The sequence below is a fragment of the Podarcis vaucheri genome (genome assembly GCF_965113315.1).
Source record: "Podarcis vaucheri genome assembly, chromosome: Z".
NCBI classification, from domain to species: Eukaryota; Metazoa; Chordata; class Lepidosauria; order Squamata; family Lacertidae; genus Podarcis; species Podarcis vaucheri.
In genome coordinates, this window is record NC_138758.1 from 5,099,585 (window position 1) to 5,122,621 (window position 23,037).

The following is a 23,037-nucleotide window of genomic DNA, read 5'->3' on the forward strand; positions in this document are numbered from 1 at the left end:
CATGGGTAGGCAAATTAAGACCCAGGGGCCAGATCTGGCCCGTGGGTGGTCTGGGAATCAGCGTGTTTTACATGAGTAGAATGTTTCCATTTATTTAAAATGCATCTCTGGGTTATTTGTGGGGCATAGGAATTCATTCACCCCCCCCATATAGTCTTGACTCCCACAAGGTCTCAGGGACAGTGCACCGGCCCCCTGCTGATAGTTTGCTGACCCCTGCTCTAGATGCAGTAAAGAGCTAGAATTTGAGCAAACTCATAAGTTCATAAAGGAAGCAAGGTTTGAGTAATTAAAAAGTCAAGCATTTTAGGATCACAAGCCCAGCTAGCTGGGGATAAGCCAAGCACCGCTTTCTCCTGATTGAAGTGCAGAGTGTTTGATGATCAGGACATTTGCAGGGAAACCAAAATGCTTGTTTACAAAGCTATTGTACTACTGTATGCTTGTGAAAAATGGACCACTTATAAATGCCATCTCCAACTCCTCAAAAAGATTCCATCAACGGTGTCTCTGAAAATTTTTACACATCACTTGGGAAGACAGGCAAACGAATATCAGTGTACTGGAAGAAGCAAAGATCACCAGTGTTGAAGCAATGATTTTTCAACATTGCTTTTTTGTTGGACTGGTCATGTTGTTTGGATGCCTGATTATCATTTTCCAAAGCAACTACAGTACTCTATTCCAAACTTAAAAATGGAAAGCACAATGCTGGTGGTCAACAAAAGAGGTTTAAAAACTCTCTCAACGGAAATCTAAAAAAATGTAGTATAAATACTGAAAATTGGGAAACACTGGCCTACAAGTGTTCCAGCTGGAGAACAGCCTTTACCAAAGATGTCATGGACTTTGAAGATGCTTGAACTCAGGATGAAAGGGAGAAATGTGCTTAGAGGAAGGCATGTTTGGCAAATCATCACCGTGATCAACTCCTGCCTGGAAACCTATGTCCCCACTGTGGAAGGACGTGTGTATCCAGAATTGGCCTCCACAGTCAGTTATGGGCTCACTGTTAAGATTGTATTCATGGAAGACAATCTTACTTGGCTAAGGAGTGATTGCCAAATAAGTAAAAGAAGAAACTGTAAGGTCTGGACTCCCTCCAACTAAACATGGGTGTAAATATGTGAATAAGTCATATTTTTTAAAGCCAAGACAGCCTGTGCTGTGTCTTGATTCTCAAAGGAACACAGATCCTGTATGAGTTCTTGGAACCTCCTGGAATCTTGCTATCACTCAGCTGAGAGTGAGGGGTGGTGGCATCCAACTTTTGCAGCAATATATAAAGCAGTTGCATTATATAAAAACTATTTCAGATTCAGTATAGGCACTGACTGGGATAACAGCCTCCACTTGGAAGGCTTGTTTGAAGAGGCAAGTAGGTGCCGAAAAAGCAATAGAGAAAGTGCCTGTCTGAGATGTAATGGGAGCGAGTTCCAAAAGGGGAGGTGCCACCACACTAAAGGCCTGACTGACATTGCACAGAATAGCCCTCCTGAAAGGATGCTATCTGCAGGATGTCTCATTGTGATTGCACACAGAAGTAATTAAATTTACTGTCTGATCTAACTGTATTTATTGGGCAGAAAATCCACTGATTCCAATAGGATTTGCTTCCTATTAAACCTGCTTAGAATAACAGCATTGTGCAGAAATCCTGAGTACACTTATTAGTGAGTAGGAGTCATTGAACTCAGTGGGATTTACTTCTGAGTAAACATGCTTAGGATTACAGTGTTGGGATAACTTCTTTAGAACTGTTAAGTGTGGAGAATGCTTTAATGTTCTTTAATAACTTTTAAAAAATTCTGTCTTGGATTATTACATTCAACTCGAAGTGTCTAAATCAGCTTTTCTGTTCTTCTAGTCAAAAATAGAGCTGTTTGTGAACAGACTGGACTCGGTTGAATCAGTTCTACCATATGAATATGATGCGTAAGTATACCCAGATACCATTAAGCAAATGTTTGCATTTCCCCATTAAAATGTTTGTTTAAGCAAAGTGTCATCTAATTTTCAGAGTGTTCAGATGATTGCTAACTGAATGGTAAAACTTCTTTGGAATAGTTTTCACAGGTAAATGATAGAGGCAGAATTGGCTTTGAGATGATTTAGGGGTCTAGCCAACACCATCTGACAAACAGTGGTTTATGAGTGGCATTAGAACTATAATGAATGAAAGCCATGTTTTGTGTTGTATCTACAACATAATCTACCAGTTGAAAAATGCTTAGAGCAAGGACATGGAACCTGAAGCCTCCAATTGCCATCTTTCCCAGCCAGCATAGCCAGTAGTCTGGGATGATGAGAGGTGTAGTCAAAGAACACAACACCACATGCTTGATTTAGATTAGAACCTAGTTATAAGTGCAACTCTTGTAATGCAAAGCGGAAACAACCTTCTTCTTCTTTGTTTGTTCATAGTTTTGACTTTTGTCAAGATGCAGAAGAAAAAAGGCCTTCAGAAAATCTTGGACAAGTCTTGTTTGGAGAGCGAATAGCATCATCGCCCTACAAGGTTCATGCAACTTTTCAGTATGATTTGGATGACTCTGTGTGTGTGGTGTGTGTGTGGCTAAATGCTGAAGGTTTGTTTGTTTTGGTCTGTAGTAGAGATGGGAAGGCCTGGAAAAGACCCAGAAAAATGGGGAAAAAACCAGTTCCCCACCCCCCGTTTTTTCCTGAAGCCGTTTTCTTGAAGCCGAGGGCCTTCTGGCAGTTCCCTCATTGCGAGAAGCAAAGCTACAGGGAACCAGGCAGAGGGCCTTGTCGGTAGTGGCACCTGCCCTGTGGAATGCCCTCCCATCAGATGTCAAAGTGATAAACAACTACTTGACATTCAGAAGACATCCGAAGGCAGCCCTGTTTAGGGAAGCTTTTAATGTGTGACATTTTTGTGTATTTTTGATCTTTGTTGGAAGCCACGCAGAGTGGCTGGGGAAACCCAGCAAGATGGGTGGGGTACACATAAATAATAATAATAATAATAATAATAATAATAATAATAATAATAATAATAATAATTTTACTTGTTGTACTTTGAGTAGCTTTAGATGTGGCTTTATGCCCCTCATTTTGTGTTTAAAACTTTTTTTAAAAGTATTTACCATATTTTTCGCCCCATAGGACGCACTGGCCCATAGGACACACCAAGTTGTTTTGTGGGAAAATAAAGAAAAAAAATTTTATTCCCCCCCCAGGTGCTTATGGGGCCGGCAGTGGGGAGAAGTGCTCTTCTCCCCGCCGCCAGCCTTCAGACCAGGTCCGGGGACAGCGGGAAGGCGTGCTGCGCCTCCCCGCTGTCCCCGGAGCTTGCGGGGCCGGCAGTGGGGAGAAGCGCTCTTCTCCCCGCCGCCAGCCTTCAGACCAGGTCCGGGGACAGCGGGAAGACGCGCTGCGCCTCCCTGCTGTCCCCCAAGCTTGCAGTGCTGGCGCTGGGGCTCTCCTGAAGCCTGGAGAGCGAGAGGGGTCAGTGCGCACCGACCCCTCTCGCTCTCCAGGCTTCAGTGAAAGCTTTCATCCGCCCCATAGGACGCACACACATTTCCCCTTCATTTTTGGAGGGGGAAAAGTGCGTCCTATAGGGCGTAAATTACGGTATTTGTATCCTCCCCAGAGAATTTTTTGTTATGGGGTAACTTCAATGGCCTTCCAATTGTATTAAAAAAAATCAGTTAATTTTGTGTTTTCATTTTTTAGCTTAGGGATTGAAAACTTGCTTTTGAAAGGGAAAGCAAGGATTCTCTGAAAATACCTATATGGTTGCATGCATTGCACCTGGAATTTGCACAGGGGTTTGTTTGGGGGAGCAGGAGGAGGGAAGAGATTTCAATCTGGGAGCACTGAAGAGAAAATAAAACTGCACAAAATTCATAAAGGTGTTTAGATGTTAAATGGCGGCTTTCAAGTTAAGGGTTGGGCTAATGATGATTACAAAAGTGTAATTTTGAAGGAAAGAAAATGTGTCATTTCCAGCTGCATGGAGTAAAAATGTTAAAACACTTCTATGCTTATATCAGTTTACATTTAAGAAAAACCAACAATGCCAAGTGGCTTGTATGAAGTCTTATGACCCGGAGAATACAAATGACAAAAACAAGCTGGAATTCTTGAAGAAAGGAATGCGGTTGAATTACCAGCATCACTGGTGAGTCCATACATTCTGTGAAATCAACTGTCTATGGAAGGAAGGAATGGAAATTGTCTATCGAGATTTGAAAGATACCCCAAATTTTGTCCAGTACTGACTTCATAAAAGAGAGCGAAGTAATTCACATGCAATTCTAAAATGCATTTTTAAAGCAAATGTGCCAATAAACTCAAGGGCGTTTCTGACTCTTAACAGAATTATCTGCTTGCAATTTTTCTTGTGTAGGATTATCGATAACATGCCAGTGACTTGGTGTTACGATTTTGGAGAATTACATAAATTCTGTAATCCAGGATTTCCAGTTGGATGCTTCGTGGCTTCAGATGGCAGAGCTAAAGATTCCTGCACTATAAATGTAAGTGGTCAGGGTGCATTTCCTTAATGTTTTCTGATAAGGTATTAGATATAGACCTCTGGCATATTTTAGAATCCCGTGAAGGTTCAGATGTAGCACCAAACCTTGGAGCAGTGTCTGAACTCACTGTGTCCTTCAAACCATGGTCTAGAAGTGGCCACCAAATAACCACTTGAAACCATTGGATGAAGCTGGCTTGCAGAGCAGAGCTTGAACAAAGTGGCTTGGCATTAAAACTGAACAGGAAAACAGTGATTGGGATGTTGCTCTGCCCTCAGTGGCTATTGTGTGGGATAGCATCTGGGAATTATCAGGGGAAAGCAAAACAGTATGACTCTTTAGCATGCTTGCACTTTTTGAACACAAACCATCGCATGAAGTCTAAACTATGCTTAGCAAAAGGCAGTCTCTACCATGAAATGTAATACAGTGGAACCTCAGGTTAAGTACTTAATTCGTTCTGGAGGTCTGTTCTTAACCTGAAACTGTTCTTAACCTGAAGCATCACTTTAGCTAATGGACCTCCTCATGCTGCCGCACTGCCGGAGCCCGATTTCTGTTCTCATCCTGAAGCAAAGTTCCTAACCTGAAGCACTATTTCTGGGTTAGCGGAGTCTGTAACCTGAAGCGTCTGTAACCTGAAGCGTCTGTAACCTGAAGCGTCTGTAGCCCAAGGTACCACTGTAATGGTCACCAATTTGGATGGCTTTTAAAAGGGATTAGCTAAATTAATGGATTATAAAACTGTCAGTGGCTTCTACTCACAACGACTGCATAGCACCTCCAGAGTATGCTCAGAATGCCAGCTGCTGGGGAGCACATATGGAGGAGAGGATGCTGTTGTGCTCACGTCCTGCTTGCAAATTTCCCATAGACATCTGGTGAGAACAGGATGTTGGACCAGATGGGCCTTTCGTCTTATCTAGCAGAGCTGCTCTTGAATTCTTGTGGCTTGGCATTGTGTTTTTGTGTCACACTAAATCATGGTTTATCAAGATGGGTGGCTTGTCTTTGACATTGACCATAGTTGGGAATAAACTGCAGTTACTTGGTTACATTACATGATAAGCCAAGATTTAGGAAACCGAAACGACACACTGCAAAAATCACCTTCCTTGTCATGGGTGGAGTAGGAGGGGGACTGTATGCGCCCAAGCTTCACAGCGGCTCTTTCCTCCTCGTGTATGCCACACTAATCCGGTTTGCCTCCCCACCACTGGCATGTGGCCCTTGGAATATTGCCCGTGATAGCATGTGGCCCTCAGACTGAAAAAGTTTCCCCACCCCTGCACTAAATGGTGGTTTAGCTGGTTGTGCAAATGTTATGCCTGAACCATGCCTTGTTGGTACGTGCAAAAACTCCTGCTGAACAATTAAGAAGAGATATGATGGGGGAAGGAAATACAAAATGTGTGCCATGAAGGATGAGTCTGAGCATGTTTATTTGGACTGGTTGCCAGCTGTGTATTGATTATCACTTGCTGACTCTTGATTTTGATTCAATTTTTGGCCCTCTAAACATAGCCAAAATTAAATAATCAATGAGAGCCTATAATTAAAGAGAATTAAAAATAAATGTAGGCTACAGATTACAAGATAAAAGAAAGTAGACAAGAGAATACCAGCATCTGTAACTCAGCTGGGAATGGCAATAACTCACTGGTAGAGCATCTGTTTCACATGCAGATGGTCACAGGTTCGATCCCCGATATCTCCAGGTAAGGCTGGTAGAGACTGCTGCCTGAAACCCTGGTGACCTGCTGCCAGCCAGTGTAGGCAGTGCTGAGTTAGATGGACCCAATGGTCTGATTCTGTATAAGGCAGTTTCCTGTGTTCCTATCACGATCATTACTATCGCATTTAAGAATTGCTTCTTATGAAGGACCTCAAAGCAATTTACAGTACAGTAGTACCTCGGTTTACGAACTTAATCCGTTCCGGTAGCCGGTTCTTAAACCGAAACTGTTCTTAAACCAAGACATGCTTTCCCTAATGAGGCCTCCCGTCACTGGTGCCCTTCCTCTGTTCGGCTTCCATTCTTAGACCAAGGTAAAGTTCGCAGACCGGGACACTCTTTCTAGTTTTGCGGAGTTCGTAAACCGAATTGTTCGTAAACAGGCCTGTTCTTAAACCGAGGTACCACTGTACTGTAAAATCATGTAAAACAATTACATATATAAAATATTATTTTTTTGCATATAATACAGTTAAACAATAATGTAAAATCAATTTCAAATCTGACAGAGATGCCAACTGAGATAACAAAACTTCACTTAGAAGGCTTGGTGAAAGAGGTAAGTCCTCAACAAGCACCTCAAAGACAACAGAGACAGCACCTGTCTCATATGCAATGGGGAAAAGGCCCAAAGAGTAGGCGTCACCACATAATAGGTCAATTAACAATATGGTACAGAACAGACCTCCTGATAAGATGGTAGCTGCAGGATTCCCTCTCCTGCAACACAGGGTTTGGTTGGGGTCTATATGGAATGAGATGATCTGTTAGGTGTTCAAAGCTCGCTCCGTCATGGAACCAAAATCACCCTTTGCTAGTCTGGTGCCCTCTGGATATTGGCATCAGCTGCAGCCAACATGACTGATGCCTAAAACATCTGTCTAAAACAGCCAGAGTGTCTCTGGTTGACCTAAAATATCTGAGCAGAGCTACATTTCATTTTCCCAGCACTTTCACTTGGGAACAGTTTGGCCGGAAAATAGAAAAGCAGTTTTGATTCCATGGCTAGCTCAGATGCTGTGTTGTTTGCTCCTGTGTGTTGTTCTGCCCATCCCAGAGTATGCATTACGTGCCCAGAAGTAGTGTGAGAATTAGGCGATGATGGTTCAGGTCTTGCAGGAGAATTCTCAGTAGGTATTGCTGGGCATTGGAATATCTACAGGAAGGAAGGGCTTCTTAATGTCTCTTTGTACAGTGGCAAATTTCATTGGCTATAAAGATATTATTGCATATTATTATTATTATTATTATTATTATTATTATTATTATTATTAACAAGGCATAGGACCAAGAAAGCAATTAATGACGGTCACAGGGGAACACATTGATGCGGATGTATACTAAAAGTTTAATTTGCAAGGATAGTTGAGTGCATTTTTATTTCCTTTGCTTTGGAGCTGCGTCCATGAAAAGTAAACAGTAGATAACCAGCGTCAAGTAGTGAGAGTGTAATTAAATATATTTGTCGGTAGGTTTTCAGAGATTGAGAGACTCATTCTCCAAAGTAGGTTTTTAAAATAATAGTAATAATAATAATAATAATAATAATAATAATAATGTACAGTGGTACCTCGGGTTACATATGCTTCAGGTTACATATGCTTCAAGTTACAGACTCTAACCCAGAAATAGTACCTCGGGTTAAGAACTTTGCTTCAGGGTGAGAACAGAAATTGCGCTGCAGCGGGAGGCCCCATTAGCTAAAGTGGTGCTTGAGGTTAAGAACAGTTTCAGGTTAAGAACTGAAATTGTCATTTCTCTTCCCAAAGATTCTACAGCAGACTTCCCAGAGTCATTAGCTTTATTGCATTAGCCTGGAAAAGACCTTTGTTCTCATAGAGGAACTGCAGCCACTATTCCAAAGCCCACCCTTTATATGCCAGAAACAAAGGGCTGCTTTACATATTGCATTGGAAATTAACAGTGTGCATTATTGGGTAAGGCTGGAGGTGCATGAAAAAGTAGAGCCTGAACAGTTGAATGGAGGAGAAGTGTGTACAGGGAATGAAATGGGTAGTGCTTCCTATTCCACTCCCAAGAAAAGCATCTGTAATTCCATAACTTGTTTCTGATTTCCTTGAACCTTCAGTGCGACTCCAAAGGTTGGATCTATCCACACAAGATACAGACACAAGATACACCACACATTTAAAGTGCACGACTGTTTCTGAAGCATCCTGGAAACTATAGTTTGTTCTGGGTGCTATGAATTGTAGCTCCATGAGGGGTGAATTCCTAAAATTCTTGGGATTCTTCTCTTTTATTAAAAAAATTAAGCTGTATTTAAAAAAAATCGAATAAATAATACTGAAAATAATAATAAATCCTTTTAGGCATTTAATGGCTCTATTTCTCTCCCCCACACCCCCAGTCTGAGTTCAACAAGAAGAATACCTACTATCTTTTCAACCACGTTGATATTACGATCACGTACCACAGTGCGCAGAATGAGAACTGGCTCGGAGCTCGCCTGGTTACGGCTCGCCTGGAACCCAAAAGGTAACTGCTGGGCACTTGACAATTTACAGCGTGTCAGTTCACAGGCAGATACTATTCGTACTGAGTTCCGTTTTGGTTACCTGCTCTATTTGGTGTTGGGGTGCTAAGCAGTACAAGAAGCCTGCAACATGGACCTGCTTTCTTATGCAGTCACGACCTTTCGCAGGTGGGGAATAATAAAGAAATGGAGAGTAGGGGAAGCCCACAGTTCCCTGCTTTCCATTTATTTATTTTTCCTTCAACCCTTTGCATTCAGAGAGTCTACTCAGGCTTTAAGGAGGCAGCGCGAGGTCCTTGGGAGCATTCAACTATTTCTGTTCCTGCATTGTTCTTTACCCATATATATGTTCGCTTTCCCGTTTATGCTGGATACTGAATCTGTTAAAATCTGTCCTTAAGGAAGTGCAGACTCGAAACACTCTTCGTCCTGTTCACATCTGCTCAATGGATGTACGATTTGAATTTACCATACAGTGGTGGTTCTTAAAACTGTGATCTGTGGACCACTGTTGGACCCTCAATGTCGTTCAGGTGGTCTGTGCTGTGCCTGTGGATTTGTGGTTGAAGGTGGGAGACAGCACATTCATTAGAGAATTGTGGAATTGTAGAGCTGGAAGGGATCCCAGGGTTCATCTACGCCAACCCCCTGCAATCTTTGCTAAAGCATCCATGACAGCTGGCCATCCAACCTCTGCTTAAAAACTTCCAAAGAAGGAAAGTCCACATTCTCCCAAGGGAGACCGTGCTGCTGTCCAACAGCTGTTGCTGTCAGAAAATTGTTCCAGGATGTTTAGTTGCAATCTTCTTACTTGTAGCTTGAAGCCTTTGGATTATGTCCCACCCTCCAAGCTTGCTCTGTTTTCCGTGTGACAGTCCTTTAGATGTTGGAAGATGGTAATCATATCTCTTCTTAGTATTTTCTTATCCAGGCTAAACATACCAAATTCCCTCAACCATTTCTCATACATAAGGCTTGGTTTCCAGACCCTCAATCATCTTGTTTGCCCAGCTTGTCAATATCTGTAAACTGAAGTGCCCAGAACAGGATAGAGCACTCCAGGTGTGGTCTAACCAATGCAGAATAGAGCAGTATTCTATACTTGGATGCTATACTTGTGTTGATGCAGCCTAGAAGAGCATTTGCTTTTCTTGCTGCTTTTTTTTTAAACTGGAATTTTATTTACAACATAACACAACCCTTCACCCCCCAATACACATTAAAAGTGAACATAACATACAGTGAACATAACATACAACAATACAAACAACCAAATAGAAGACTTATTTTATCCTGTATCTGGCCTCCTTATTTACTTCTTATAAACTGTGTCCTTTATGAATAAATATGCACAAAATCTCCTGCAGACATTAATCAAAACAAATCTAGGTATGTATTTTAGGGCACTGTTTTGTGAAGTGTTCTCTGCATTTTCCCCTTGTTTTTTGAAACTCTTGTCTAGTGTGATCTCTAGTGTGGTCTCTGTTAATCTAGCCAGTTCAATATACTCTAACACTTTATTCCTTTTTTGCTGGCCAGTTTCTTTTTCCTAGTTTTTAGCAGTTAGGATCCTTGCCGCTCCTGTGGCATAGAGGAATATTTTCAGATCTTCTCTTGCTATGCCTGTGTCTGTTATCCCTAGTAGAAAAGCTTCTGTATTTTTCATAAGGTTAAACTTTTTTTTAATCTCATCATGCATTGTGTTCCAGAAGCTTTTGATTTTTTAATAATAATAATAATTAATTATTTATACCCCGCCCATCTGGCTGAGTTTCCCCAGCACTCTGGGCGGCTCCCAGTCAAGTGTTAAAAACAGTACAGCATTAAATATTAAAAATTTCCCTGAACAGGGCTGCCTTCAGATGTCTTTTAAAGATAAGATAGCTGCTTATTTCCTTCACATCTGAAGGGAGGGCATTCCACAGGGTGGGTGCCACTACCAAGAAGGCCCTCTGTCTGGTTCCCTGTAACCTCACTTCTCGCAATGAGGGAACCGCCAGAAGGCCCTTGGCGCTGGATCTCAGTGTCCGGGCTGAACGATGGGGGTGGTCTTGCTGCTTTATCACATAGTTGGCTCATGTGAAACTTGTGGTCTACTAAAACCCCTAGATCCATTTCACTTGTACTACTGGCAATCCAGGTGTGCCCTATCTTATATTTGTGTCGCTGGTTCCTACTGAGTGCAGAACCTCATTTATCATTATTGAAATTCATTTTTATTAGTTTTGGCCCATTTCTCCAATCTCCAATCTGGGATTCATCTGTGGCATTAGCTACTTCTCCCAGTTGGGTGTCATCTGCCGCCCAGAGTGGCTGGGGAAACTCAGCCAGATGGGCAGGGTATAAATATTATTATTATTATTATTATTATTATTATTATTATTATTATTATTATCTGCAAGTTTTATGAGCATCCCCTCAATTCCTTTGTTCAAGTTGTTTATAAAGACATAGAATCCTGTGCCGCTCCACTTCTCCCTTCTTTCCAGGATGATGAGGAACCAATAGCGAGCGCTCTTTGGGTTTGGTCAGTCAACCAGCATGTTGCACCAAATACATGTATTGATTTTTAATGGTATTTTCGATTGTTTATTTTATTTCTCTTATTGTATTGCAATCTGAAATCTATGGAATGCATCCAAATGCATTATATAAGAAGGAAGAGAAGCTGCGAAAATGCAATTAAAAACCACACAGCCTTTAGCCTTTAGCTCATTATGAACAAGGCAGAAAAATCATTAAGTGATCCACCAAGAGTCTCAGCAATTTTCAGGTGGGGAAAAAATGGTTTGCGAACCACTGCCCTCCTGAATGGCTTGCGATAATTGTTTTGGGGTAATGCATTCCACAAGGGGGCATAGTTAAGTTTTCTTTCACTGCCTTGTTTCTACCCATCTCTCATTCTCTAGTGTTTGTCTTTATGGGAGGCACTGTGAGATTTTGTGCTCAAAAAGAGGTTGAAACACATTCTCTCTGTGTGTATCTACAATATCTATCTATCTATTTATCTATCTATCTATTATCACAAAACTGATGTTTGCTGCCATGTGTAGTCTGAAGATATCTTGTTAAGAGAATGGTTCGAGGTGCTTGAAAATACGGGTTGCTTCACCTGCAATGCCTGCAATCTTTTCTCCCTCCATTAGGTGGTCCTATAGTTCCTTGTAAGAGTACTGATCTACTTTGCTTCAAGGGAAGGAGATGGGTTAGAGTGAAAAAGTTAGCCCTTTCCTTTGGAGTTGAGCTTGACCTGGCCTGTGTTTCTCCTGTGTTGCTGTCAGTGGCATTGAACCTGCTCTGCAAGTAGCGGGAGGGCACTGCTGGCAAAATGTGGATGGAGTTGCATCTTGTAAGGCTTCTCAAATCACAATGATGATTGCTTTTTTTTTTAAGCTCTGCATTCTGGAAACTTAGCGTTAAACAGCAGTGGGGAGGTATTCAATTGTTTGATCCAACACCCCAGCAAACTGGGAAAGGGCCATGCCTCAGTGACAGTGCTTTGCAAGCAGAAGGTGTCATGTTCAGTCCCTGGTGTCTCCAGGTTGAGCTGGGGATGCTCCCTGTCCGAAATTCTGGAATACCATTTGCCAGTCATTGTGGACAATCCTGAGCAAGCTGAACCAGGAGCACGAAAAGCTGCCTTATACCATGTTCTGGCTCCCCAGTTTTGGAAGCAGCATCAAAAATAAATTAGATGCAATGCTGGTTGGGCAAAGCTCTGTGCCCTGGTGGGAATGCAGATACCCCAATCATCAGATCAAAAATGGTGGTGGGGGCAATACCTCCCGCCCCCCAGCCAATCTGCATGTGTCAGCTGAGGAGGGTGGGCTGTACGTGTGTCATGAGAATGTGCGTGCAAGATTGTGGAGTGGTCACACCCTCCGCTTTCATGTGCTGCTTGGCTAAAAATAAAACTAAAATTGGCCAGCCTTGTTTTACAGCTATTTCAAGGAAATAACTGGCAGCAAAACATTAACTGAGAGGGTTGAAATCTGTAAATGTATAATGGGTCCAAAAGAGCTCTTATAGTAGCTGTTCCCAGGCTGTCGGTGCTGACCCACAACTCCTGGAGGACTGTTGAGAGAGCGTTGTTTCTAGGGCTCAGCCTCAAGAGTAGCCTCCTTAGGTTAAACTCTGCTCTGTTCTCCCTGCCCCTCTAGTTGGTCTGCTTCCTGTGTCTTGAAGCTCCTTGCCAGAATGATGGGAAAGGGGTGTGAACTACATACCAGATAGGGATGGGTAATGCGCATTAGGAGCCACGTGGTCCAGATTCTACCATGGTCATTTCCCTTCCCTTCTGACAACTCTCTGATGTCAGAAGCATCTCCACAGGTGTTGCTTTTTCTGCAGGTCTGCAGGGATGGTGAAAGTTGCATCTTACGAACCCTTTCCCAGCTGTATTATCTAACAACCTTAAGCTGAGTTGTTTGCATGAAATTAATATGTGGGTACTTCTCTTATTTGTCAGGGAATCCTAAGATTTCAATCCCATTTACCTCTTCAGTGGGAATACTTTCATGTTTAGGACGCCCTAATTCACGGGCAGGTATTGTAACTGGGGCACAATGAGTCAGTTGCAGGTTATTCAGGGTGTCCAGACCTCTTTTTTCTCACATTGCAAATTGTTAGGTTCACACAACATGAAAGTTATTACAAAATTCACCTGGACTTGAAATAATAATTTTAAAAGCTGCCCTTTGAATTCATAGCTGCAGGGTAACTTAAATGTCTTCCCATTGCTTTGTTTGCTGCAGATTCTTCTAAATGAATGAATGAATGAATGAATGAATTGCAAGTTATATTCCTTTGCTTTGGGGTCTGTTCCCAGTCTTCTTTCACAAGTAAATTCCGCAGGCTGCTTTCAATTGTCAAACATAAAAAATGGCTCAAGTGTCTTTTCCACTGCAATTATCACAACAAAGCAGCTGATACATCAGGGATGGGGAACTTGTGGCCCTCCAGTTGCATCCATCCTTTGCCTCCACAGCCAGAGGCTGTATGCTTCTGAATATCAGTTGCTGGAAAATGCAGGAAGGGGAAATGCTCTTGTGCTTCAGTTTTTGTTTTGGGCTTCCCATGGGCATCTGGCTAGCCAGTCTGAGAACAGGATACTGGACTGGATGGGCCATTATGTTCCTGTGCTTATAGTCAGCATGGTATGGGATGTTGGGAATTCTAGTCCCACACATCTGGGGTGCTCAAGGTTCCTCAGTTGTGCAATAGCTGTCTTATGTATTCTTGGGTTGTGCTGGGTGGGAGGGGATGCTTGTACTTTATAACATAGTAATGTCCATATTCTTAAGGAAAAATTGATAGTTGGTAACTTGCAAAGTGGCCCTTAACCTTATAATGCTGCTCTTGATTCTGCGGATCCTTTTGGATCTCACTTTCTTCAGGTTGCGTATGGTTACCCATCTTGAATTAGTCAACATAGTGTGGGGGACAATTGTGAAATGATTGTATTATACCTGGCATGTATGCTGGAATGCCTGGTTCTTGGACACTTACATGCAGTGTATCTAATGCTAATATTAATAAACTTTTTTTGGGAGGGGGGGAAGTAGCATGTGTTATGACTCTGGGTTTTGGGGCTGGTGCATAAAGCTAGCTTGTGGTTTGAAGGAATAAGCCCCCAAACAACACTGGAGTTTACATTCAGACTTGTTTTTGTGCTCAGAAGCCATATTCATTGTTTTTGTTCGTGGGGAAATTTTTGCAATGTGCATTTAATTCACAAAATGTCTCTGGACTCTGAAGAACACTTGGCACTTCAGGCAAATTGATTCAGAAAAACGAAAACATTTAACACTATGCCAGTGAATCTGTAAAAATTGCAACGAAGGTTCTTGCATCATCATGTGTGATAAAACTATATTTTATCTTTGTAGTTATAAACAAACGGATATAAACAATTTGTCTTGTGAAGGCCCCCCCATGGAAATCTCTGCAGAGTTTAACAGCAAGCTGAATCTGATTTACAGTTACTCTGTGAAATTTGAAGTAAGTACAAGAGAGATGTTTTGCAGCTATAATTTCTTAAAATGGTTCAGATTATCAGTTTTTATAGGCAGTGGGGGAGCAACCTGGGTACTTACTTTAAATTCAGAGTTAGCTGTCTATTTAGCCTGAAACCCCTATAAGTTGTTTAACGTAGTTCATTTTTTATTTTCGAAGTATAAGTAATCGTACAAACATCCCATAGTTGAACACGTAAATATACACTGCACTCAGTTACAAATGACATAAATAGTGGATTGATATTTCTCCAAATAGATCTTGTTTTTCATGATTATGATTAATATATACCATGTGCTATCCAAGAATAATCTTGGACTTTTTTCTAAGGGAGATTGGAAGCCTTTTCGTCACAAAGGAACAAATCCTTCTCTTCTAGTTGCTTAGCCTATATTGAGCACGCATTTAGTTGCTGATCCAAATTGGGGTGGAAGGAATGACTCTGCTTTAATCTCTTAATGAAAAGTTGGTGTTGGCACTGAACGACTGATTGACAGCCTGCTTAGAGGAGAGTCCTGATTGAATATGACACAGCATGGTCAACTGCAGAGAGGGCTTAGTAGCTTGATTTCCATATCCGCTCCAATCCCAATAGCTGTGTTGAGACTAACCCCAAAGGGTGGCAATTAAAGTTAGGTTTTTGTGATGCAAGACACCTGTATTGCAAGGAAGTCGGTGGAGACCATTAGCTAGCTTTAGTCCAGGCAGCCAAATGGCCGTTATGGGCTAACAACTTTCATTTTTCCTTCCAAATGGAATGTGACTTGAACCCATGACCTTGAAGTGCAAGCTTCTGTATCCTGTTACCATTCCATTGAGCCACTCGGTCCTCTTAATTTGACAACATGAATGAACTGCCTGTCAATATTTGGCTTTTTAAGAAGACTTAATTTAACTTGGGTATGTAACGTTAACTTCATTAAAAAGCACAAGATGTGTTGTGCCCTATGGGAGTATCGGCTTTTACAGGTAAATCACCTTGCACCAGTAGCAGTAGTGTCCACACTGAACTCAGTATATGCAGGTACTGCCCCCCTTCTATCAATCAGAGATTTTTCTATGCAGCACCATTGCACATTCCTCACTATAGAAAAGGACAGTTCTTGAGCACATGGATTGAGACCTCCTTTTAGCTTTTGGTTACAACTAGTGGTGTGTTTTCTGGTGCTAACAGACACAGTTGCACCTACTCCCAGGTTAGCTTACCCAGTGGATTAGTTTAGCCAGTGATAATTAAATGCATGAAGACTTGTTTTCTGAGAAGTGCTCCATTGTTCATCTCATACTTTTTCCATGCAGGAGAACAACAATATTAAGTGGGCTTCGAGATGGGACTACATCTTGGAATCCATGCCCCATACCAACATCCAGTGGTTTAGGTAAGAGATGTTGAAAGTTCTGAAAGAAATAGCTTGCAGCAAAACTTGGAAGATCTGAACCTTGCTTTATTTTTTGGGAATTGGAACTTGTGGTTAGAAAGAAGGCAGCTAGCATTCAAGCCAGCCAGCGTCTCATGTTTTCATTTGTGGACTTACTTTCCTCAGGACTGGCCCTCTTGGGAGCTGCTCGAAGTATTGTGTTTCATGCAAAGAATGTGCCTTCTGTATCCTGAAGAAAAGCAATCGGCACATTTTACTTTTATCTTCTCGTTTCAGAGAATTTCTGAGATGTTACAGTTGATCACATTCTTTTAATGCTGTCATGTGATTTGCTTTGGAGTTTTATCTCTGAAGTTAGTATTTACTGTTAAGGAAAAAAGCTCACAGTGAATATGGATTGAGTTCCCCCATCACCTTAAAAAAAAAAAAATGATGATAAAGAGGAAACCTCTTCTCAGTCTTGAGGCACACAGTGCAAAGTAAGCATGTATCAACCATTAAACTACGTTTGAAAAACCAGACTGTGGTTTGTTACATCTGAACAAATATCACCTGACATACCATACTTTGTAAATGGCCACAAACTAGGATCTGATACTATGTTTGAAAACCACAGCTGAAGAAAAACTGTAGCTTGCTGTTCACATCCAAACCAACAAACTATGGTTTGGGAAGTTGCTCTGCCCTTGGTGTCTGGTGTTTGAGATACTATCTGCAATGTGCAGCTGGAGGTGAAATGACCAAACTGTGGCTTGTCTGTGCTTGGAAACCCACTTCATGGGTTAGAATGTAAACTCGGTTTAGTGCAAATCATGGTTTGTGTCGGAGTTCAAAGGGGCATGAAGTTCATATGCATGTGTGCTTCTGATACATAAATTTTAATCATGAAATGCTTAGTGTAGTGTTATAAGGCATAGGTCAAATATTATAAGAGCCTGTCATAAAGCAGGTCTGCAGGGTTTCAGTCACAAGTCTTTCCCAGTCCTGCCCGGAGATTTCAGGGCAACACCTAAAACCTAAAACCCAACGTAAAATACTTTTCATCAAGCAGTTCATCATAGCACCGTCCCTTGTTCAGTTTTGACTATTTGATCCTATTTAAAGTTTCTAATCACTTTTGCAGTGCTGCTAGTTTTGTCAATGATCGCATGCCCTGGACTTGAGTGTTCAGTGCCACATCATAGACTTAAGAATTGTGTCTGATGCCACATGGGATCGGTTTACTATCTCTTGAGTTTGCTTTTCACTTGCAGCATAATGAATTCCCTTGTAATTGTGCTCTTCTTGTCTGGAATGGTTGCCATGATCCTTCTGAGGACTTTGCATAAAGATATTGCAAGATACAACCAGATTGACTCCTCGGTAAGTAAAATGGGGTGCCTTTTTAAGTTCTGAAATGGAGGGGTGGGGCAGAGCTGTACTAATGTGCCGGTGCTGCAAGGCCCCTTGGAGCAAGGGGGATTCTGAGTAGGTTTGTGAAGTCTGGAGGCTAGCATAGCAGTCCTCTTTCACGGTTGAGGGCAAGATGTGCCGCTGTAACTGTTGAAACTGGAAAGAAAAGATGGGCACTTTGCTCCCTACCTTAACACAAGAACATAAGAAGAGCTCTGCTGGGCCAGGCCCAAGGCTCACCTAGTCCACCACCCTGTTCTTCTCACAGTGATCAGAAAGATTCCTCTGGGACACCCACAAGCAGGACATGAGTGCAACATCAATTCTCACCAATTTTGATCCCTAGCAGTTGGTATTCAGAGGCATTCTGCCTTCCACAGTGGAGGTGGAACCTAGGCAACATGGCTACCATCCATTCATTGCCTTGACCTACACTGATTTCTCTAATCTTTTAGAGACATACAAGGTGGTGACCATGGCTACCCCTAGGGAGAGCAAATTCCATAGTTGCACCGTGAAAGAAGTACATCCTTTTGCCTGCCCTGACTCTTCCAACATTTAGCTTAACTGGAAGACCCCAAGTTCTAGTCTTGTGGGAGAAGGAGAACAGATGATGCAGAGCTGAGAAGGAGGTGACAGAGGAACTCTTGCCCCTTCTGCAGCAACCATTTGTTGCCTTCCTTGGGAGCCATATTCCTAAAGGCCAGGCATTTCTTGCTTTCCTTTGTCTTTCCATTTTCCCAGCGGCTCACTAGAAAGCTATAGGTGGTCTGCTTGGGAAGTGGCTCCTGTGGCCGCCTCAGTGAAGAGCTCTTAAAACTTTAAGCAAATAGGCCGTATTTACTTAGCTAATTAAAACAAAAGTCTGCAAAATACAGACTTTCCATCAGCTGTCATTTGGAAGTAATGAACAGCCTTACAAAAATCCTGCTTTCCCAAGGTGAGGAGTGCCTTGCTTCATATGAAACAAATCAGGGGCTCAGCTCTCATGCTTTGCTTAGGTAATTTGATTTCTTCTCTGGCAAGACACTATCAAGCTTTAAAGGCAGCAGTGTTGGTGCGGCAAGAACTTTCTATGTCTCAGGTTTCTAGGGAAAATATTTTTTGCTGCATTGTCTCTTTGCAGGGGGAGTTTAATCATGGCTTAACTTTCCCAGATATGCTGCATGAGCAGTGATTTAGACCCCTAAATCTTGTATGTTGGGGAACCTTAAATTATATTCTTAACCAACCCCATAGAAGCTTTTCCTTTCAGCTTCCTAGGTATTTGGCTCCCAAGATTCCAACCAAGGTTACATAGAATAGAATGTGTCCCACCACACTGTGGAAAGTGCCCACCTTTGGAGGGTGGAAGAATTGCTGGGTGCCTGAGTACCTAGAATCATAGAATCTTAGAGTTGGAAGGGACCCCAAGGGTCATCTAGTCCAACCCCTTGCAATGCAGGAATCTCAGCTCAAGCATCCATGACAGATGACCACCCAACCTCCGCTTAAAAACCTCCAAGGAAGGAGAGTCCACAACCTCCAGTGGGGGACGATTCGACTGTCAAACAGCTCTTACCGTCAGAAAGTTCTTCCTGATGTTTAGTCAGAATCTCCTTTCTTGTAACTTGAAGCCATTGGTTTGAGTCCTACCCTCCAAAGCAGGAGAAAACAAGCTTGCTCCCTCTTCCATGTGACAGCCTTTGAGATATTTGAAGATGGCTGTCGTATCTCCTCTCAGTCTTCTCTTTTCCAGGCTAAACATACCCAGCTCCTTCAAGCGCTCCTCATAAGGCTTGGCTTTCAGACTCTGGATCATCTTGGTTGCCCTCCTCTGCACACCTTCCAGCTTGTCAACATCCTTCTTAAAGTTTTCCCTACCTAAAGTGTCTTTGTTTAGTACAGGAACAAGATTGCAGAGGGCAAGAAACAATTCCCAGGCCACGTTTCAATAAGGAATGTAGCTTGCATTGGTAATGATAGGGAAGTGAAGAAAAGTTACTGAGCTTCTATTTCATTGTTTTCCCCAACTGCAAATTTGTTAGAGAAAGAGGAGTTACTCTCAGAATAGCTGTGTGGCTTGTTGACTAACACACACTTCCCAGAAAGGCCTCCAGTCAAACCAGTTGCTGATCAGTAAATGTGGACAGATGCTCAGTAAGCAAGTTGTGTGGATGAGTCCAAAATGTTCACCTCACTTTCTTTAATTCCATCAGATAGGTAATACCCTCTGTTTTGGCGCGTAGAGGACTCCTGGTATTTTGATGTGGGGTTCTCATCTGACTGAATGCATCTCAGTTGATTAAGAAAATGAATTTTATTTGATTGAAATTCTGATGTACTTGTTTTTGACTGGAACTGTCGTTTTGAAGGGAAACAAGCATGGTTCCCTTGCCTTTAGATAGCGTACACCATTAAAAAAAGATAGCATACACCATGAACATATGTGGCATATCACATGTATGCATTGCTACAGGTGGAAACACAGAGAAATAAAAACATGTTTGCAAACTGCCAATGTGTTTTATTTCTCCCAGTGCATTTTGGAAAGATGAATTGCCTTCATTGGGGCATCTTAGAAACACATTTTTTTAACAGTATCAGAACAACCCTTTAAAAATATTAAAAATAATTTCCCCTGAGCTATCTCATCATGGAGGCTCAGCAAAATATGTGCTCAATTATTTCTTAAGTGAGTGTTGGCACCTCCTTTTTCTAGACTGGCTTTTGTTAACTGGACAGAAATGGAGATGCCCATTGCCGAGTGCTTTGAGATACATTACACAATGTTTGATTTGAAAGGAAATTTTGAGCTTGGAAAAGGGAGTTTGCCACTAAACCTTTGCCATGAAGGTGTTGTTCTCTGCCATTGGGAACAAGAAGAAAAGTTAAGGATGTTGACAATATGGACTGAAAAGAGGGGTGACTTGTTTTGGGGAAGGAGTATTCTGCCACGAAGATCTGTTTCGAGAACTTAAGCTAACATTTGGTCACATTGGTGCAGTAACTAACCCCAGATGAAAAAGAGGGAATCGAATGCTTCAGCAGTGTTGGGGGTGCAGAACAGCATCTTTGATTTGGAACAGTGTTTTTGATTTCATGTTTTATTCCGCTGCCTTGTTGCCAGCCTATAGTGTGTGGAAACCACAGGAGTTGACACCTGATAGAACCTAGGCCTTGGTTTTGTGGCATGGTATTTCCTTTCCTTTCATGTCAGATTTGAAACTGGCTTGTTAGGCAACAGAAGACAAAGATGGATAAATGCGTTGAGTGCTCGCGATACCACTTAAATTGAACATGATCTTTTGTTTAATATCAATTAACATTGCGGCACTCTAGCTAAGCATGTTAATGTTTGTTTCTCCTCCTCAAGATAAGCGTTTCTTAATATATCTACATCCTCTGCGCACGCAAGTCCCCCACCCCCAACCAGCAGTCCATTAGGGAGTTGTAAAACCAGTGAGTAACAACGCTGATGCAATTAGTCCCCTTCAGAAACAAAACCTGGAAGATAATCAGGCTAGGAAAGTGAATTTCACGTCTGGCTTGTACTAATTCACTGTTGCATGATGTATGCCTAATAAAGAGATGTTATTACAGGAGGACGCCCAGGAGGAGTTTGGGTGGAAGCTGGTCCATGGAGATGTGTTTAGGCCTCCCAGGAAGGGCATGCTGCTCTCTGTCTTCCTGGGGCAAGGGACGCAGATTTTCATAATGACATTTATTACCTTATGTAAGTAGCAGGAGGTTGGCTGAAATCATCATCGTTATTTATGCAATACTGGCTTTCTGTGTGTTTATGTTATTACCAATATTATTAATATTTACCCGCCTTATGCCAAGTCAGACCTTGGGTCCACTTAGCTCAGCATTGTCTACAAGGATTCTCAGCGGCCGCTGCGAGTCAGTGTTCACTGAACTGAGCTATATGGACCAGTGGTCCGACTCTGAAGAAGGCAGCTTCCTGTGTGTTCTTGTGCTGCCTGTTTTGCATATGCAATTCCACCCCGTGTAAACCTGGGGACAGCTGGCCACTGGGAAGACAGATACTTTGAGGCAGCAGCAGTAGCCATCAGGAGAAAAGATTTGTTTTTTTAAAAATGTGTAAGCTCATCACCCTACAGTTATGCATAGTGGAGCTGAGTAGTCACAAAACCAACTGAGATCTTGAGGACTAGTAACCTTGGAGGATGCCTTATTCCAAGTCAGACCATTGTTTCATCTAGCTTCATTGTCTACACTGACTGTCAGGGGCTTAAGGTGGAGGCATCCCCAGTCCTACTTGAAGATGCAGCAGGGTTGAACCTGGGGCTTTCTTTGTGCAAAGCAAACACTGTGTATTGCTTAGTTGCAACCCTTCCCTCACACACACGAAAGAAAGACAGGAATGGTGCAGTTTTCTAAGGCAGAGTATTTCGTTGTTTGTTGTTTCAGGAAACTCCGAGCTTTAGCTGAGATTCCTTCATTGCGGGGGGTTGGACTTAGATGGCTGCCAGGGTCCTTTCCAATTCTACAATTCCATGGTTCTTTTCATTGGGAGCCTGCCAAGGGTTCTTTGGTTGGGAGGATCAGTACTGACAAGCAGGCTTTCCCTTTCAGAAGAAGCCATGCTATCAATACTGATACAGTTCAAACCGCAGAATGGTAGAGTTGGAAGGGACCCCAAGGGTCATCTAGTCCCTGCAATGCAGGAATCTTTTTTGCCCAGAGTAGGGCTTGAACCCGCAACCTGGAGATTTGCAGTTCTGTGCTCCGCCAACCGAGCCATCCCAGCAGTTCAGTGAGGCTGCCTAGTGCTCCCATGCATTTGTCCCAGAAGCCTCTGCAGAGTACTGGGGTCCTGCGGTGGGTCTTCCTTGTCAGGTGATTCTCATGGGGAAAGGATTCCTCACAGGACATAAAGCTGTTCTAAAACTGGGATGGGGAACCTCTGGCCTTCCAAAAGCTTGCTGGGCTCCTAACTCCCAGCCATTGGTCAGGGCTGACACAGGTTGCAGTCCAATGATAGCTGGAGACCCACAGGTTCCTCACCCCTTTCAAAAGCTTGGTGGGTGAGGGGAGGGCCTTATTTCAATGGTAGAGCACCTGCTTTGCATGCAGAAGCCCCCCTTATGTCTCTAGGCAGGGCTGCAAGACTCCCCCCGCCCCCGGCCTGAAATCCTGGAGAGCTGCTATCTCCCCACAGCTGTGTACAAGTATGGCACAGGAAATAATTAAATAACTTGTTTTAAACTGCATAATAATAATAATAATAATAATAATAATAATAATAATTTATTTATTTATTTATTTATTTATTTATTTATTTATTTATTTATTTATTTATTATTTATACCCCACTCATCTGGCTGAGTTTCCCCAGCCACTCTGGGCAGCTTCCAACAAAATATTAAAATACAGTGGTCTGTTAAACATTAAAAGCTTTCCTAAACAGGGCTGCCTTCAGATGTCTTCTAAAAGTCTGGTAGTTGTTCTTCTCTTTGACAAATGGCTGGAAAGGGGCAGAAACAGCCCGAAAAGAGCAGGAAAACT

At 42.4% G+C, this 23,037-nt stretch overlaps 1 protein-coding gene across 1 annotated transcript in view; it reads left to right on the forward strand.

Annotated features, from left to right (window-relative positions):
* LOC309523428 (transmembrane 9 superfamily member 2-like) overlaps positions 1-23,037 on the forward strand; it is a 57,082-nt gene that overhangs the window by 6,009 nt on the left and 28,036 nt on the right. Inside the window, exons 2-10 of the mRNA XM_082207256.1 lie at positions 1,868-1,935; positions 2,425-2,518; positions 4,020-4,147; positions 4,376-4,505; positions 8,612-8,739; positions 14,626-14,737; positions 16,052-16,131; positions 17,385-17,493; positions 21,106-21,238. Of these exons, the coding sequence (XP_082063382.1) occupies positions 1,868-1,935; positions 2,425-2,518; positions 4,020-4,147; positions 4,376-4,505; positions 8,612-8,739; positions 14,626-14,737; positions 16,052-16,131; positions 17,385-17,493; positions 21,106-21,238 (982 nt within the window). The remainder of the gene's footprint in view (positions 1-1,867; positions 1,936-2,424; positions 2,519-4,019; positions 4,148-4,375; positions 4,506-8,611; positions 8,740-14,625; positions 14,738-16,051; positions 16,132-17,384; positions 17,494-21,105; positions 21,239-23,037) is intronic.